Genomic DNA, 18,548 nt, shown 5'->3' with positions numbered 1-18,548 from the left:
TATGACCCTTTCAGGGCTGAAAATCACCTTTGACCCACGAGAGCCCAGACTGTCAGGAAAACTATGGTAGAGTTAATGTTGAAACTTTAACAGGGTGTGGGTTCATATGGGTCAAACTACTGAAATCTGTAACCACATCAATAAAACACCAATAGTGACGTTTCTCTGAGCGTTCTTGTTTTGGGAGAAAATGACAACACCTCCCCCTGCTGGATAAAAACCTTTACTGCAGGAGCACATTTGTAATATGAACCACCCTAAAGCCTCTGTGTATCCTCGATGGGCAAAACTACAATAGTAGTACTCTGTGAAACAACCAGTAAATAAAAGTAGAGAGAATGTGATCAAAATAAAAGATTAAAATGAACATAAACACATGAAACATGGAACAAAGTGAACTGAAAGAATAAAAGATCATTTTGATGTTACTGAAGATTTATTTTTTCACTCATTTACTCAGATGTTGTTCATATATAAATGTATTTACAGAAAAATAAAGTGTCTTTACTTTCCTAATAACAAACATGGCATTTCTAACAAAGCTTAAACCTATATATCTGTATATACACCTTATTGAATTCATATTCAGTAGTTTGGACGTTTGTATTTGACCACTATCTATTTGTTTAGACGTGCTAGCTAGCTCTGGCAGTGTCACTAATTAAACTAAATACAGGGAACAGCTTGTGATTATTATTACTACTATTACTATAATCATTGGTAGTAGTATTTCATAATAATTTTGACTGCTATATCAAAAGTATTTCTCGTTCTGTCATTATCTTTCCCCCACATTAGAAAAGAACACACTCATGATATTCAGCGATGGAGCTGTTTTGATCCTCTTCTTTAGCTTTGCTATAGCTGCCCGTGTGTTTTTACCCTGGATGTCTAAGTATTGGGTGGACATATCATTACAGCCTGAAACTGTCGGGGGCATTTGCACTTCATCCACTGTCCATTTGACAGTTCTTTATTGTTCTTTATAAATCCTGTAATATTAACTATCAATACAGCAGGCAAAATAAGTTTTGAACAAGTCACCAACTTTCAAAGCAAATATATTTCCAAAGGTGCTATTGATGGGAAATTTTCACCACGTGTCAGTAACAACCCATCCAATCCACACATGAAAATCCCAAATCACAGGCAAGTACATTTAAAGTTTGCTGAACAACGTTTAGACAAGCCAGTGGAACACTGGGAGAGTAGAGTCACATGAGACCAAAACTGACCTCTGGATGCCAGAATACACCCATGTTTGGAGGTGAACGGCACTGCACCCCAAAAACACCAAACCAACAGGTGGGAACATCGTGACGTGGGGCTGTTTTTAGCATACAGCAGTGTGATTCAGATCATTAAAGGATGAGTGGAAAAACGTCCTGAGAGTCTTGATAAAAACCTGCAGCCACCTATCAGGATGATGAAGATGAAACGAGGGGACAGTGATGCCAAACACAGCCAACAAACTCGGTTAGTTTCAGACAAACAAACCAAAGCTGCTAGAAGAACCTTCTGGACTGTGGAAGCATGGGTAAAATCACACCTGTCACTGTGACTAGTTTCTGCATACAGCAGGCGTATTGAAGCCAACAATCGCTTTTGTACGACGTATTGAATCCATTTCAGTAAACATGTTCATTCCCTCCATGAATCGCTACCTTATTGTGGTGGAGGGGTTTGTGTGTTCCAGGGATCCCAGGGCTATGTTGTCTGGGGGCTTCTGCCCCCTGTCAGGGTCTCCCATGGCAAATTGGTCCTAGTGAGGGACCAGACAAAGACCCCTATGAGTAGGACACCAAGGGAACAGTTCACCCTGCCCAGGATAGGGTTACCGGGGCCCCGCCCATGAGCCAGGTCTGGGGAGAGTCCCCGAGGGCAAGCGTCTGGGGGCCGGACCTTAGTCCATGGAGGAATAGCCCGAAAAAGGGGACATGGGTCTCCTGCAGGCCCACCACCCACAGGAGGCGCTATAGTGGTTGGGTGCATTGTGTGCCGAGCAGCGGCCAGGAACAGAGGCCCTGGCAGACCAAACCCCGGCTACCAAGACAGCAATTGGGACATGAAATTTCACCTCACTTTTGGGGAAGGAGCCTGAGTTAGTGCTTGAGGTTGAGAGGCACCGGCTAGAAAACGTCGGGCTCACCTCAGTGCTTGGGTTGGGGAACGGGTCCTTGCTGTCATTTGCGCTTATGCGCCGAGTGGCACCTCAGAGTACCCAGCCTTCTTGGAGTCCCTGGGCGAGGTGCTGGAAGGTGCTCCACCTGGGGACTCTGTTGTCCAACTGTGAGACTTCAGTGCTCATGTGGGCAATGACAGTGAGAACTGGAGGGGTGTGATTGGGAGGAAAGGCCTCCCTGATCTGAACCCAAGCTGTGTTTAGTTGTTGGACTTCTGTGCAAACAACAGTTTGGCCATAACGAACACCTTGTTCGAACATAAGAGCGTCCATAAGTGCACATGAAACCAGGACGCTCTAGGCCGCATGTTGATGATCGATTTTGTAATCGTATCACCAGACCTGCGGCCATATGTTCTGGACACTCGGGTAAACAGAGGGCTGAGCTGTCAACTGATCACCACCTGGTGGTGAGTTAGATCAGGTGGCGAGGGAGGATGCTGGAAAGACCTGGCGCCTAAACGTGTAATGAGGGTGCACTGGAAACGCCTGGCAGAGGCCCCAGTCCATGAGATCTTCAACGCACACCTCCGGCAGAGATTCAACAACAGGGAGACTGGGGACATTGAGTCCGAAAGGACCATATTCAGCATCTCCATTGCTGAAGCCGCTGCACTGAGCTGTGGCTGCAAGGTGGTTGGTGCCTGTCATGGTGGTAATCCCCGAACCAAATGGTGGACACCAGAGGTCAGGGAGCCACCAGGCTGAAGAAGGAGTCTTATCGGGCTTGTTGGCATGCCTCTACAATGTCGTGTGCAGCTCAGGGGTGGTACCTCTGGATTGGCAGACCGGGGTGGTGGTTCCCATCTTTACAAAAGGTGACCGAGGGTGTGTTCCAACTATCGGGGGATCACACACCTCAGCCTCCCTGGGAAAGTTTGTGCCAGGGTGCTGGAAAGGAGAGTTCGTCCGTTAGTCGAACCTCAGATACAGGAGGAACAATGCGGTTTTCGTCCTGGTTGGGGAACACTGGACCAGCTCTTTATCTTCTCAAGGATACTTGAGGGTGCATGGGAGTTTGCCCAACCAGCCTACATGTGTTTGTGGACTTGGAGAAGGCATTCGACCGTGTCCCTCGGGGTGTCCTGTGGGAGTATGGGGTGTCTGGCCCATTGCGACGGGCCATTTGATCTGGGGAGAGGGAGGTCTGGGCTTCTCTGCTTAGGCTGCTGGCCCCATGACCCGGTCCCGGATAAGCGGAAGAAGATGGATGGATGTTCAATACTTGTTCCCTGTGTCATTTCTCATTATTGCACATAATCCAATTAAATCCAATCCATTATTATTATTATTATTATTATTTATGGATATCTATGGTTTGATTTCTTTGCATGTGTGGATTGGATGGATTGTTACTGACACGTGGTGATAATTTCATGTTGATAGTGCCTTTAGAAATCAAATCAGAAATCTTTGCAACCATTGTAGCTCATTTCTAAAAATAACTTGAAAACTAACATCAATGGTTACATCTCAGCTGGATTACGGTAACTCGCTGTATCTTAACCTGCCGACACAATCTAAACTCAGATTTGGTCTGTGTGGTGGTTCTGTTTCAGCCAGGAAGGCTCAGGGGTGAAGGAGACTGAAATGTGAGGAAGAAAAAGATCTGCAGTCAGAAACAAGTTACAGCTTTAGCTCATTTTACTGAAAAACGTGTAACAGGAGTTGGTGAACCAGGTGCCCCTGTAGCATTACGCTACTACTGTACATACAAGACAACACGCACAGATCAGTCTTTGATTATACAATGCTTCTAATGAGTATGTTCATCCATATATAATGTAAAACCAAATGGTTCTGGGTCACAATGCAAATTAAAAGTGTTTACAGTTAAAAAAAAAAAACAGAAACCCACACTTGTTTTGGTAGTTGGGGATGAGCCCGATTAGGGCTTTATTCCTGTGTAAATCTTATTTCATCCATATGGTCTCCAAGATAGTTCGAGCCAACCTTCTTCATGTGCCACATTTAGAAGGTTAGTGTCTCAGATCACTCCACATTTTAACCAATCACACCAAAAAATGCACGTTTTTGGTGTAAAAATACATTCAAATGTGTAAAACAAATCATGTCCCTCGATCTTTGTCCTGTGCAATGTTCCAAGCTGTGGACCCATTGGTGTGGAGATTCTCGGAGGATGATAATGGATCTAACAGAACCGGCCAGTGAGGGTTCCACGCAGACTGGAGAACACATCGTCCTCATAGGAGTGTTACCATCTGTTGAAAGGTTTTGAGAAAAATAAGATCCCGCTGCTTGAAGAATAAATGCCTCAGAGAAAACTCAGAGTTGCTGCATGAGTTTGCAAAAGTTCATTCATAAAAACCCTGTTTACCTGTTACTGCAGCTAAAAGACACCTGGGAGTGACGAGCCGTGCTTCCTCTACAGAAATCTTCATGCATTGCTTTTAAATTCAAGGAGTATTACAATTTAGCATCCAATCACAATCAATTCTGTTGAAAGTTGCTCTTGACAGGATCCTCTGTGCTGGTCTGATGCTGGGTCCAGATGACACACAGTGTGACCTGAAACACACAAACCTCGATCCTTCGCTGGCAGCACAGGGGGATTACTCTAGACAGATAAAACCTGGGCATGTGTCAGAAAAACTAAGCTAAAGCAGAAGTGCTTAAAAACTTGCATTCTATTTTAGGCCACCAGATGGCGATAGCTGTGGTTGCAAAAAGCCTCCCAGAGCTGGGGAAGTGGCGGTCTTCACCTCTGCACACACCTTCATACCCAGTTTATGATCTCATTCACTGCTTTTGGGTCAAATGTAATAAAAAATAAAATCTTGGTCATACGACGTTTCAAAGTGTGTTATCATGGGATGATGACAACCAGAACCCCCCACCCCCGCCTCAGGGTTTTTGCAAACCAATGGCCCAGGAAAAGTGAAAAACTCCTGGCTGCAAAGCCTGACATCACTGTAGCTACATCCATCTTTGAAGGGCTCCCAGTTGGCTCGATCTGTGACCACAGTAAACATTTTCCTGATGCGTTCATGATCCCAGTGGCTACTTTCACACACTGACGAATACAAAACGAGATTCATTTATTCATCACGGTCTCCATTAGAATCCAGGAGGAAGATAAATCCAGGCATGTCTTACTGTGTGACTCACTACTGTCTGAGTGTGCATCACCCCTCGGTCCATGGGACATCTGGCTGCTAAGCTAAGCTAATGACCTTTAGCCCAGTTATGGACCTTCCCCAGGTGGGACAAGAGGACAAGGAAATGGGTGAATGGGGAAGTGATGCTTCACTAACTGTAGAGGTTACATGCTTCTGTTATGTACAGTATATGGTCAAAGAACACACCTAACACAACATAGCTCTTGGCCAGGATGATGGAAAATACCTGACAGAGTGACCAGCTAACATTGTGGAGACACAACCTCATTTTCACCCCAGGAGAAAACCAATAGAATCTCAAGTCTTTGACCTTTGATCTCCTTTTACTGACGTGTTGTTCAGAGTCGGCTGTCCAGTGTGAAATGTTGGGAAATCACGAGGGTTCAGACTTTCTCAAAAGCAGCAGTTTCACCGTTCTAGGCTGGACTTAATCTCCCACTTGGTGAGGTGTTGAAATATTAACACAGGTCTCTATACAACGTTTTATTTGAACCGTGAAACATATCAAATGTATAATGTCATCCAAAACATTTTGACCAAAATTAACATTTAAATTTCAACATGGATTAAAATATGTGAACAAAAAAAGGGAAAAATCACAAACTAGATCAAACATTCGATTTGGCTTTTGGTGGCACGTTTCTGACCATCCCAACATCGTAGTGAAGTCCCAGGCCTGCACTCTCCTGCTGGGCAGCTTCATCAGGGTGGAGGGCGTCACCTGTCTGTCATAACATCAAACATTTCTACTAAAAGTCTCACAGGTTATAAAAACGGAGTGTAAAATAAAACAGCCAAGTCAGCCTGCAGCTGAAATCATGAAGCAGCTGATGCATTCAATGTAAATGCATGAAAAGAAGCCCAGCACAGACTTTCTGCATCACACCGTGTTATTTGGTCCTGGACTTGGATGCACAACAGCAGACAAACAGGGTGATGGGGGGCTGCGCACAGTCGGGGGCGTCGCAGCTGCTCGTGAGTTAGCATGTTAAGGTGCAAGTGTGCTCACGATATCCTGAGTACAAATCTTCATCGCGTCTCCCACTCTCCTGCCAACGTGAAACACACTGTTCACAACGCATCGATGGCTTTACTGTATTTGTGTGTCAACGTGAAACCTGAGCAGCTACAAAGTAACAGTTCGAACACAGGACTGACTCGTCTTTGGGTGGAGCGACTGCGTCGGACACGCGCTGCTCTTTGATGGTTACCCGAGGACGCCCCGTCACGCTCAGCGTGTCTGTGACGGACATGAACCCTGAGCTCGAGCTACAGTCGGCAAATCCTTGGAAACGTATCAGGAAACGAGGTTTTCAAATGGTCGCTGTGGGAATGTTAGAGTGCAGGAATGTGTGAGTGAGGAACGAGCAGCTCCCGGAGCGCTCGCTGAAACTACAGGATGCAGGGGAACGCACCGTCAGGTCGTTCTGACTCCACACTTACAGACCCAGCATGAACACTGCTACATACACACATCCAACTACTCAACCCTGTCAGAGCTCCATGTTTCAGGTGGGAAACAGAAGCATCACATCCTGGTCCGATCCTGGACGGTCAGCTACACGGAGTCAGTCAGTCGGGCTGACATTGCACCTCCTGCCACCAGCTAACAGCTAACACTCATCATGTGCTCTAACACGATGGTCTCTGCAGATCATCTTTACTGTTTCCTTTCAGTGACCATGTGGTGACAGCCCGTCGGCCTCATGACGGTCGGTCAGGTGACCATCAGGTCACCAGCAGCTGTATGTTCTGACTGGTTGGTGAAACTGGTCACAGGTATGTAGTGAGTGCTTGTTAGTCTGCAGTTTGATGGAAGATGCTGACGTGTCTGCACACACCTGTTGGCCACGCCCCCTGCAGAACTGATAATGTGAAAAGCGCAACTGGAAACACAACGTTCCCCTTCAGAGTAAAAGCTGCACCTTAAATGTGTTGAGGCGCAGCTTTTACTTTGAAGGAAAAAGTTCTCCAATTCCAGACGGGACACACTTCCCACAGCTCGGAGGTAATTAGAAAACCGCTAAGTCAGCATATTCCACGCAAACTGCGAGCAACCCTGGCGATCACGGGGAAGTCACGTAGCAACAGCTAACAGGAAGCACTCACCGACCAATCAGGGAGCACGCTCTGTGTTTTAATCTGATGACTGGAAGTGGAATCATGTTTAATGTGGTGGACGAATCTCAGCAGTGTGTGATCATAAATGATAATTAACTTTTATATACTGTGGAATCTATTTGTCTGTATTTTAGCTCAATAATAAGGAAAAAACAGAAACTGTGGGAATGTTGTCACCCGACGATAACGCCAACGTGCTTCTTATTCAGGTGAGAAACTGAGGATCCGAACTTCCCAAATGTAAAACATTAAGACGCAAACGTGTATTTGGATGCACTGTGAGGATTGAACGAGCCTCAGTCTAAATCCGTCCTGAGGCAAACACAGCAGAGCAGAAACATCCCAACGAGGCTCCACAGAGAAAAGTGCACAAAGACTTAGGCCATCACACGCCAGGACTTCCACATGCATCCACACAACATTAAAACTAAGTATGATGCATAAAACAATAAAACATAAAAACAATGAGAATCCAACACTTTGTAGAAGCGTCAGACGCGATCTCATCCAAGCACGAAGGGAGCGTGAAGAGAAACCGATCGTCGAGCTTAGGAAAGCCTTTCCTCCAGTGTTGTCTCTAAGAAACAACATCAGGCAGAAACGATGAGTGAAAACAGACCGATGAGTGCGAGCTGTTGATGATGGCGCACTAACCAGGAATCCACTGCTGCAGGACGGTCGATAAGGCAACAACTAAGACTGTTTCTTCTTAAGACTCACAGCTTTGTGCTGCACACACACACTTCAGTATTTCTTGCTGTCAAGCTTCAGCCCAGTCACACCCAAGTTAGCATACAGGTAGCCAATCAGCTGATAGACAGATGACAGACAGGTGACCTCTGCCTCCACCCTCAGTGAACCAGCCTAAAGACGACATGTTGCACAAACCAACAGTTTCTACTCAAACAGTCTTCAGGTTTTCAAATCACGGTTTCAGGGACAACATACGTTTGTTCAAACCCGGTGAGGTGGCAGATCTCCCACTTACACCTGTACAAATAATGTGATGTACATTCAAACCATTTCCCGGGCGGGTGAGTGGGAACTATAACAGGATGATGGTCGTTCATCCTTCAAAAGCAAAAGGAAATTCCTTCGTAGCTCCACAGCCGAACAGCCGGCAGCACTAGTGTGTTTTCTGTGTGGCACTCACTAAATATTCCCACACACACTGAACTTTGGTCCGTGGTACATTTACAACAACAGGTACAAAGAAAAGTTTCTGTCTCCTTATAGTGAATAATGGCTGAGCGTCCAACAACGATGAATCACGTCCGTGTCGAGACGTGTCCGTCTCACGCTCCTACAAAGTGCATGTTTCTAAAGCATGTAAGGTGCAGGTAGGCAGCTCTGTGATGACTGAGTGGTCAAGCTGAACAGCACAGGGAAGCCACAGGTACCAGATGTCCATCAGCACCGTCTGCTGAGGAGGACGACTCGTTTTAACCCCGGTTGTGTTTTTGTTTTCCTTCCGAGGGGCAAAGTTCAGGGTGGTTTCTAATGTCTTCAGCTACTACATAATCTACTGCAGGCCTCTGCCCAGTCGTTTCCTGGATGCTGGGAGCGGGCAGGCTTCAATTGTGGGCCTCTCCCTGTATGGGAGTGGTGTGGCACTGAGACGGCACTGGGAGATGGAAGATGTCACTGGTGTTTCACTCATGCTATGCTGAGGCTGTGAGGAGTGGGTGTAGTTTAAGAATCCACCTCTGGGGGGCTGCCTGGGTAAAGTAGAGTTTAAGTGAGAAGCCCACCATCGGGGATTGTTGACAGCAGGTTGGACACGTAGCTGGGCTGTTTGTTTAAGAGGTCAGAGTTCATCCGTCCGAGCAGTCCTGAACCCAAGCAGAGAAAAACAAGATGACGTAGGTACGAGCTTCAAACTCGTCCCTGGTTGGGAGCTCAACGCCCGCTCTCTGGGTAGATCCTCAGTTAGGAGGTGGAGGTTCCTCCTTTGAATAAATTCTGGACCCAGGCGAGGGGCGTGGCCTGATGTCAGGAGTCATCGTCTGTGTCCTCTATCAGAACCTTGGTGTCACGAGTCTTGGACCTAAAAGGAGAAACAGGAAGGAAGCTCTTAAAGTGGGAACTCAAGTGCACGACTGATTACTGAGCTGATGTCGTCTGTCTCATGCGTGTTCACACAGTGTCGCAGCCACGGCTGTGGGAACACGCGTGTCGCAGCCACGGCTCTTTGAACACGCGTGTTCGCACAGCCGTGGTTCCAACACGCGTGTTCGCACAGCCGTGGTTCCAACACGCGTGTTCGCACAGCCGTGGTTCCGACACGCGTGTTCGCACAGCCGTGGTTCCGACACGCGTGTTTAAATAGCCGTGGCTCCGACACGCGTGTTCGCACAGCCGTGGTTCCGACACGCGTGTTCGCACAGCCGTGGCTCCGACACGCGTGTTTAAAGAGCCGCTGCTCTTTGAACACGCGTGTTTAAATAGCCGTGTTTCCGACACGCGTGTTTAAATAGCCGTGTTTCCGACACGCGTGTTTAAATAGCCGTGGCTCCGACACACGTGTTTAAATAGCCGTGGCTCCGACACGCGTGTTCGCACAGCCGTGGCTCCGACACGCGTGTTCGCACAGCCGTGGTTCCGACACGCGTGTTCGCACAGCCGTGGCTCCGACACGCGTGTTTAAAGAGCCGCTGCTCTTTGAACACGCGTGTTTAAATAGCCGTGGCTCCGACACGCGTGTTTAAAGAGCCGCTGCTCTTTGAACACGCGTGTTTAAAGAGCCGTGTTTCCGACACGCGTGTTTAAAGAGCCGTGTTTCCGACACGCGTGTTTAAATAGCCGTGGCTCCGACACACGTGTTTAAATAGCCGTGGCTCCGACACGCGTGTTCGCACAGCCGTGGCTCCGACACGCGTGTTCACACAGCCGTGGCTCCGACACGCGTGTTTAAAGAGCCGCTGCTCTTTAAACACGCGTGTCGGAAACACGGCTCTTTAAACACGCGTGTTCAAAGAGCCGTGGTTCCGACACGCGTGTTTAAAGAGCCGTAGCTCTGACACGCGTGTTCACACAGCCGTGGTTCCGACACGCGTGTTTAAAGAGCCGTGCTTCCGACACGCGTGTTTAAAGAGCCGTAGCTCTGACACGCGTGTTCACACAGCCGTGGTTCCGACACGCGTGTTTAAAGAGCCGTGCTTCCGACACGCGTGTTTAAAGAGCCGTAGCTCTGACACGCGTGTTCACACAGCCGTGGTTCCGACACGCGTGTTTAAAGAGCCGTAGCTCCGACACGCGTGTTCACACAGCCGTGGTTCCGACACGCGTGTTCAAAGAGCCGTAGCTCCGACACGCGTGTTCACACAGCCGTGGTTCTTTAAACACGCATGGTCAAAGAGCCGTGGTTCCGACACGCGTGTTTGCACAGGCGCACGAGTGTGTCACTGTGACAGACTTCATCTGTATTATAACAGAGAAACAGTAAAAACACTTTATTGTGAAAGTCTGACAGCTTATAGTGACAAACAGCCAACACTGCACCTTTACTGTGTTCACACGGACACATAACTTCAACACTGCTTTCACATCTTCCTTGTTTAATATGTTTATACTGGATGTGTATGCACTGGGATCTACACTGTTGAATGGTGACACTGTGTAAATCAGGTGGCAGCAAACATACTGTCGCCTGTGGATCACAGCATCACTCAGTTCTCACTCTAACTGCCTTCTTAAAGGCATCAGCTGTAGCCTGCCTCTGCACACTGAGGCAAATCAGCGTCCGCCACATGTGTCTGATGTTTCTCTGCAATCACAGAACGACTGAATGCTTCAAACCTGAGACAAACACAAGATTTTACCTTTAAACATCCAATCATCTGTTTCCTGAGTCAGCGGTTTACTACGTGTGAACGTAATAACCTGAGGTCTTTACAGGTTATCAGGTTTTACCATGAAGCAGATCGCTATGCAAGTAAACAACTACCTGAGATAGCTAACCTTTGCAGGACCATGAGCTAACCCCCCCAGAGATCACTGCGCTGACTGACTGTATCTACAATAAATGACGTTCCAGTTTCTGTTTTGCATGAAGCTACATTCTTCTACGTGGGATCAATGAAACATGCGTCTCCTCTGCCATGACCGAGGGGCCACGTCTGCACGTCTGCACTCAGATAGACGGGAAAAGACTTACTGCGAGGCCAGACGTGGCCTGCGCAGACTCATACTGTAGCTCCTCTTCCAGCTCTTCTTGCCCTGTCGGTTTCTCACGCCGTCCTCCTGGTCCATCATCTGCTCCAGGAGGGTCTGGTCGTCAGCGTTGAGCGGAGCCACGCTGATGTCTCTGACAGCTCTGAATTCACCACAGTTGTTCAGATGTTCGTTCTCCAAGCGGAAGAAGTTCCACACAAAGCGCCTACAAGGACCAAACATTAACCCGTTACTGAGTTTCTGTTACTTTATCACTTCCTGATCTAAACTGTGGCTGCAGATACAAGACACAACGTTAGGACTCTGAGAAAAACCAGAGGGATGAATAAAGAGGAAAATAAAAAGACTTTGTGTACCTAAAGACCTCCAGCGGGGCCAGGACTGTAGCAAAGATGTCAGAGAGGCCGTCAAACGTGACGAGTGTGGTGACGGTGACCGTTAAGATCCATCCAAAGCGTAACAGCACGTCCTCTACGATGGCGCTGTAGTAATAGGCCTGCAGGACGCACAACAAAGCACGGCGCTTCACATTCATGCTGTGTGACTACATAACAACTAGGGGTGGGAAAAATGGATACTGTGTAGCATGGTGATATTTTATTTGCTAATAATGTATGGATACAGGGACAGCAGAAATGGATACTTTGTTACAAAAAGGTTTTTGTGCTCTGACTTCAGAGCATGTTGATCCTTTTTCTGAGCAAGAATCCTGACATTCCTTCACTGTCCAAATGTGTTTAATAAACATGACAGTTTACTTATTTTAATTTAAGACATGTTTTATTTTAATTAAGTTTAAAACTTTTTTATTTAATGTAAAATTATATTTTGTTTTAATTTACTTTCAAATTCTTCAGTTGCTGAAGGGGCTGCATAGTTTTCATAAACTGCATAGTTCAGAATAGCTATAATTGTACCAGATGGTTGATTCAGTTAAGTTGGACTAGACTGTAATACAAACCGTTCAGTTTGTCAACAATAAAACTGAAATGAGAGAAAGACTGAGTGTGAGACTTTGATATTAGAGAAAATGAATATTGATAAAGTTTACCTTTATGTACAGAATCTGAATATCGCTAAATATTTTAAAAAATTGCAATAATATCGTATCGTGGGATGTATGGTGATTCCCACCTCTAATAACAACATGTGCTGCTGTTTAGATTTGTGGATGAGGGTTAGCAGCAGCAGCAGGACATTTGGACACCGAGCGGCCACAGGAGGCGCTGCAGCGTCTTTGTGTGGAGTAATACCTTGTGTGGATAGACGATCTCCTCTCTCAGAAAGGTGTTCTCTCCTGCGTTGCGGTCAAACAGTCCCCAGTCCATCTTCAGATCCCAGACCAGAGTGTAACACGAGCTCACCGCCAAACAGCCAATGTACAGATAGAAGAAGATCTGGGCCTCGGAGCCTGCGTCTGTGGGCGGGACATCAGAGTAACTTACAGCCTGCCATTAGAGCTCCATCCCATAATAACAACACAGAGGAGAGAGTGCTCTCAGGATGGCACGGCGTCTGTCAGCCTACCTTTGTGTGTGCTGTAGAGGGCGGAGAAGGTGACAGCAAAGAAGGTGGTGGAGTATTTGCCAGCATTAACCAGATGAGGGAAGGCCCGCTTGGTGTCACGGTAACGGCGCAGACACTGGACGAACCGGAACCACGCGGGGAGACACTTGATCACCGCCCGGACGCCATACGAGTACGAGTTGCACACATCGTTACCTGCAGAGGACGACATTTAGCCACGGGCTTGCTCTGACACGTACGCGTGAACGGCGAACATCTCACCTCTGCTGATGAGCCCGTTGTGTTTGGTCCAGTCCAGCTCGAAGCTGTAGAAACAGATCATGTACTCCAGGTCCATCAGCACCACCACCAGGGAGTTCAGCTGGTCGGCCAGCCAGAAGTCTGCGAAGCCAACACGGTGAAACGGAGCCGTCACCACTCGGAACTGTGGAGGAAGACGTCACAGGAAGAGCCCTCTTCAGAATAAAAGCTTAACCACACAAAAAGTATGATGTAGAGGCTGTGGTCAGCGCCGTCACCAGAAGCTTGAGCAGCCAGAAGCGTGACTTGTAGTAGCAGGTCTTGAAGGGGTTGATGAGGAACAGGAAGAAGAGCCCATAGAGAGCCAGAGGGTTGGCCTGCATGGGCACCAGGATCTTGTCGCTGAAGAGACAGGACAGCAGGCTTACGCACCACAGCACCCCCAGCAGACCTGCAATCTGCACACACAGTGACGCAGTCAGCACCTTTCCCCGTGGAGGGGGCTACGGCCGTTACATCATCTCTATAAGAACACGACTTTGGTTCAATCTGACCTCTGACCTCAAACAGATGCTGATGGGACAGGTTGTTTCTGGGGTTCAGTTCAAATATGAGCACATGATTGACGCCTGCTTGCCTCCAGCCGTAAGTGTTGATGCCTGCAAGACAGAAGAGTTGTTTAACTTCCTGCCTCTGACACGAGTTAATGACTCCAAACCTGGCACATGAGCTACAGTGTGTGTCTGTGTGTCCATACCTAACAGGAAGAGGAATTCTATTAACAGGAAGCCTCCTCTGTAGATTCGGATCATCGGCCAAACATCAGAACGATCTGTCCCCACAGCTACTAATGACAAAGACCAATCAGGAGACAGCGCGATCAATACCGAGCAGAACTGCACGGAGCACAAACAAATGATGTGATGAGTCTGCAGCACGTCTTTGTTTGTCTGCACAACAACAAATGGAAACGAACATTCATGATGGTTCTGCTGCAGGATGTCTGGGACACACCTCATCATTTGTTTCCTGTGGATACTGTTAAAACCCCCAAACACAACTAAACAATCACAAAAACACAAGTGAATACAAAGAAAGGCCAATCCTCTCTCTGCTCCCGTTGTTGGTCAGATTTAAGATGATTATCAGAGGGGGAAGTGTGCTCCTCACTCATTAACAGAATTCATATAATTAAGACCTGCATCACTTTTCACTGTTCCTGTGGAAATCATGAAATCTGTCTCTGTGTTTCTGATGTCAGCAGGAAGAAACCTGAGCCTGGTCCTCCTGGAGGTTTCCTCCCGCTGTCACTCGTGGGGTCACATGATTGTTGGGTTTCCTCTGTATCATTGTGGGCTCTACTAATGTAAAGCACCCTGAGGCGGCTGTTAGGGTTTGGTGCTGCACAAATAACACTGGTCTCTCCCTCCACAGCTTTACACACTACTGTTCCTCACATGCACAGAAATGTATTATTGGTGAGTTACTGTGGTGTATACTCTTCATTCTCACCTGATGCCTTAATAACACTGTAATAACACCTCTAACTTCACAGACCACTGTAGTGCTGTCCACCCTCACGGTTTGCTCCATCTTTCTCACCTCCCACCAGGATGCTCATATTCCATAATCATTTATTTCTCCCTTCTCTCACAAAAGTCTCCTTTTTCCTGTGGCGTGATAAAGTATTATTATTATTATTATTATTATTATTATTATTATTATTATTATTATTATTATTGTTGTTGTTAATATTATTATTATTATTAATGTTATTATTATTGTTATTATTATTATTGTTGTTAATATTATTATTATTATTAATGTTATTATTATTGTTATTATTATTATTATTATTATTGTTGTTATTATTGTTATTATTATTGTTGTTATTATTATTGTTATTATTATTATTATCATTATTATTGTTATTATTATTGTTATTATTATTATTATCATTATTATTGTCATTATTATTATCATCATTATTATTATTATAGACAATAGTTTTGTCTTCTGGACTCTGGACTTTCTACTATAGGAGACAAAAACTGGACGGTTGTGTCAGTTAAATCCAAAGAGTCTGCTGACACATTTCTTTCTTTATCATGTAGAAAAACAATATGTGACGTCTTCACACTGACAGTAGGGGGCGCTTCACTGGTCCGTGGGCTGTTTGTGGCCCACAGTGTGTGACGGCCCTGATCCAAACCATTAAAGCCATCTGAAACGTGTCCAGTGTCCGGGTTAAAACAGCACCTGTGACACACTCGTCCCATGACGACCAGAATAAGACTCATATATTTCTGTCCACAAACAGTCAGATTCCAGGAAGTATAAATGAGACACTTCAGTGTTACAAAGGTCACTGTGTTTTTACCTGTAATGACCACAACCACCAATAAGACGAGGAAGACTCCGCAGTAAAGGCCGACTCTGAAGGTGGTCCAGGCAGGCGCCGGCTGTGGACACACAGACAGAGTTACAGCACCTGCACAGCTGTGCAGCACGAGCAGCTGTGCAGCACGAGCAGCTGTGCAGCACGTCCAGCTGTGCAGCACAGCCAGCTGTGCAGCACGACCAGCTGTGCAGCACAGCCAGCTGTGCAGCACGAGCAGCTGTGCAGCACGAGCAGCTGTGCAGCACGTCCAGCTGTGCAGCAGGAGCAGCTGTGCAGCACGTCCAGCTGTGCAGCACGAGCAGCTGTGCAGCACGACCAGCTGTGCAGCACGACCAGCTGTGCAGCACGTCCAGCTCTGCTTCTGCTTTCTTCTTCTTTTATTCTCAGTCACAGCAGCATGCTAACAGCAAGACTTTGAACATGCAGTACTTTGCTGTTCAGTATTTACAACACCCCCAAAAGACAAACAAACAAACAAACAAACAAACAAACACAAATATAAAAATTAAATGCATAAGGGACATTCAGTGTACAGTTAACTATGATGGTGATATAGAGATATTATCCGGTCCTGAGAAGGAACCTGCCAGTGTAGATCTCATCTTTCCCAAATGCAAAAAGCTGACGAGCTCTGCACGCCACTGTTCACGTGTGGGAGGAGCTTCCTGCTTCATCTTCAAAGTATACGGCGCCTTGCAATGAAAGGCAACAGAACTGAAGAGTATTTTGGCAGAGTGATGTTTTCAGGCATCATCCCAACGACGGCCGTTAGATCACGAGGATCATATTTAACGTTTATATCTCTGACAGAGTGTTAAACACAGACAGCCTGAGGGCGTGAACCTGCTTTACATCTGTCACACAGGGCTCGGCTCCTGCAGAGAACTTTTCCTCGGAGATATGTGATCAGTGCAGGACCTTGAATTGCAGCTTGTGCCTGGCACACATAGAAGAAGAGCCCAGGGTCTCTCCTCCTGTGCTTTAAGGATGGAGAGAGAAGATCTAATAATATAGTGCAGATTTCTTTAATCTCTTATGAACGTTTATATTAATCATTTTATCCAAAGACGTTTCCTCAGGCTGTTCCTGAAATGAAGGAAATCGACTCTTTACAAAGTGGAGAAATGTTGCTGAGGATCATTAAACTGCTTCAGCAGCTGCGTGAATGAGGCAACAATCCCAGCTACAAAAAGCTCTTTGATATTTTCATTACTTTCCCATATTTTAAAGGCAGAGTCCATCGTGGAGGGTGGGAACACATGAGCTGATAGGTGCTTTAACTGGCATTAAGTGTAACCCCAACCTTTTCCTACACTGCAGCCAGATTCTGAGCGTCATACAGGGTTACGTAGGTGCACAGATCTACTGGGAGAGCTGAACTCAACAAAGCTCAGACTCACTCTGGAGCCAAGCTGGAGTCTCTGCAGTGAAACTACTCATCCAGCATAGTTCAAATATCTGCTGCCCAATAAGAAGACTGAAAGTTTGGCCCAGTTCTCTGCATGAAATCTTTCGTGGACTTTTCCAGATAAATGCAGAGATCTGCTTAGTCAGTGTTATAAAATACTTATTGGGTAAGTAGCATGGGACACACTGAGAATAAAGGATCGTTTGTTCATGTTGATGGGACTGATGCAGCCAGTTAATGACAGCGGTAAACTGGTCCATCTCTGAAGATCCCAGTACTCTCAAAACATTCAAAACCAGTGAGAGCACGAGGCAGAGAGCATGAAGGCTCTGACATCAGGAGGTCGTCAGCTCTGAAGATGCCCTTAATGCAACTGTCAGCTCGCTGTGTGATCACCAACGGTTTAACTGATAACGCAAAAAGAAGACGTGATAAGGGACATCCTGGTCTCGTACCACAGAGAAGTGGGAAATAAGAAGAGAATAATGAATTTGTTCTAACACGTGTCATAGGTGAGGAGGAAATAATCTGAATCCATGAAATGAAATTGAATCCAAATGTATTTAGAGGACAAAACAGATGATCCACTGCACCCGGTCAATGCTTCAGCATCGAGTAATAAGGCAGCTTCAGGGGCTGTTTGTTTAAAAACCCGCGCAGGTTGAAAAAACCACGCCTGCCCATCTTCTCTGATCTGGAGAATGAACAATGAAGCTAACATGGCAGCCATTGCTCACAGCAGCTGAGCTGTCATCACCATATAAGTACATGATGAAGAAGGCGGGCCCAATAACAAAGACCACTCCTATCACAGGTGTACACGAAACCGTTCCCCCCAGCTGATCCGCCAACCCAAACGCATGTTTGGTCACACTGACGGCACAGCTGAGCAGGAGGAAACAAGTCCTAGCTCATCTGAAGGTCATGCAGACGCCCTTAGGACTGCACCACAATCAGCATGCTGCACTAAAGTTGCACTTCTCTGCAAAGGTTTGTTGTTTGCACAAACTTGAAGTGAGTCATAAAAATCAAAGGCACACAAGTGCAGTGATCAGAACACCAACAATCTCCATCTGTGTGTGTGACCTGTGCAGCTCCGAGCGGAGGGACCCTCAGCCTCTTCATGGCCTTCTGCCTGTCACCCCCCTCCAGCTCTGTGGTGACCAGCGCCTGAAAGACAAAGAAGGTCATCCCGTCGTTCGTGTGGAGCGCCATCGCAGCTCCGCAGCTGTGGCCGACGTGTCTGAATGTGGATGTTTTGACGGTACCTCGGTCTCAGAGATGAGCTGGGTGATCTTCTTGCATGTGTAAAACGGAGCTACTTCAACGTGGGCCACCCGCCAGTCGGCTCCTCTC

General features: G+C 46.7%; 2 protein-coding genes across 5 annotated transcripts in view; one reads left to right on the top strand and one right to left on the bottom strand.

The window, feature by feature from the left end:
• Positions 1–18,548, top strand: part of LOC146498569 (uncharacterized) — a 242,972-nt gene that overhangs the window by 213,990 nt on the left and 10,434 nt on the right. The window lies entirely within an intron of this gene.
• Positions 5,791–18,548, bottom strand: part of LOC146498567 (solute carrier family 53 member 1) — a 42,268-nt gene continuing 29,510 nt past the window's right edge. For 3 of the 4 annotated variants that reach the window (XM_085140026.1, XM_085140029.1, XM_085140028.1), the window contains exons 5-16: positions 18,461–18,548; positions 18,279–18,362; positions 15,764–15,845; positions 14,141–14,230; positions 13,945–14,042; positions 13,662–13,841; positions 13,405–13,567; positions 13,144–13,338; positions 12,870–13,033; positions 11,973–12,112; positions 11,600–11,821; positions 5,791–9,490 (exon numbers count right to left, since the gene is read on the bottom strand). The exon at positions 18,461–18,548 is cut by the window's right edge and continues 62 nt beyond it. In XM_085140026.1, coding sequence (XP_084996152.1) covers positions 9,436–9,490; positions 11,600–11,821; positions 11,973–12,112; positions 12,870–13,033; positions 13,144–13,338; positions 13,405–13,567; positions 13,662–13,841; positions 13,945–14,042; positions 14,141–14,230; positions 15,764–15,845; positions 18,279–18,362; positions 18,461–18,548 — 1,561 coding nt within the window. In that variant the 3' untranslated portion in view covers positions 5,791–9,435. The remainder of the gene's footprint in view (positions 9,491–11,599; positions 11,822–11,972; positions 12,113–12,869; positions 13,034–13,143; positions 13,339–13,404; positions 13,568–13,661; positions 13,842–13,944; positions 14,043–14,140; positions 14,231–15,763; positions 15,846–18,278; positions 18,363–18,460) is intronic. The other variant, XM_085140027.1, reaches the window with a different exon arrangement.

Source organism: Neolamprologus multifasciatus, chromosome 18 (genome assembly GCF_963576455.1).
Source record: "Neolamprologus multifasciatus chromosome 18, fNeoMul1.2, whole genome shotgun sequence".
Taxonomy (NCBI): Eukaryota; Metazoa; Chordata; class Actinopteri; order Cichliformes; family Cichlidae; genus Neolamprologus; species Neolamprologus multifasciatus.
Note: the sequence above shows the minus strand (reverse complement) of the source record. Positions and strands in the feature narration are given on the sequence as shown.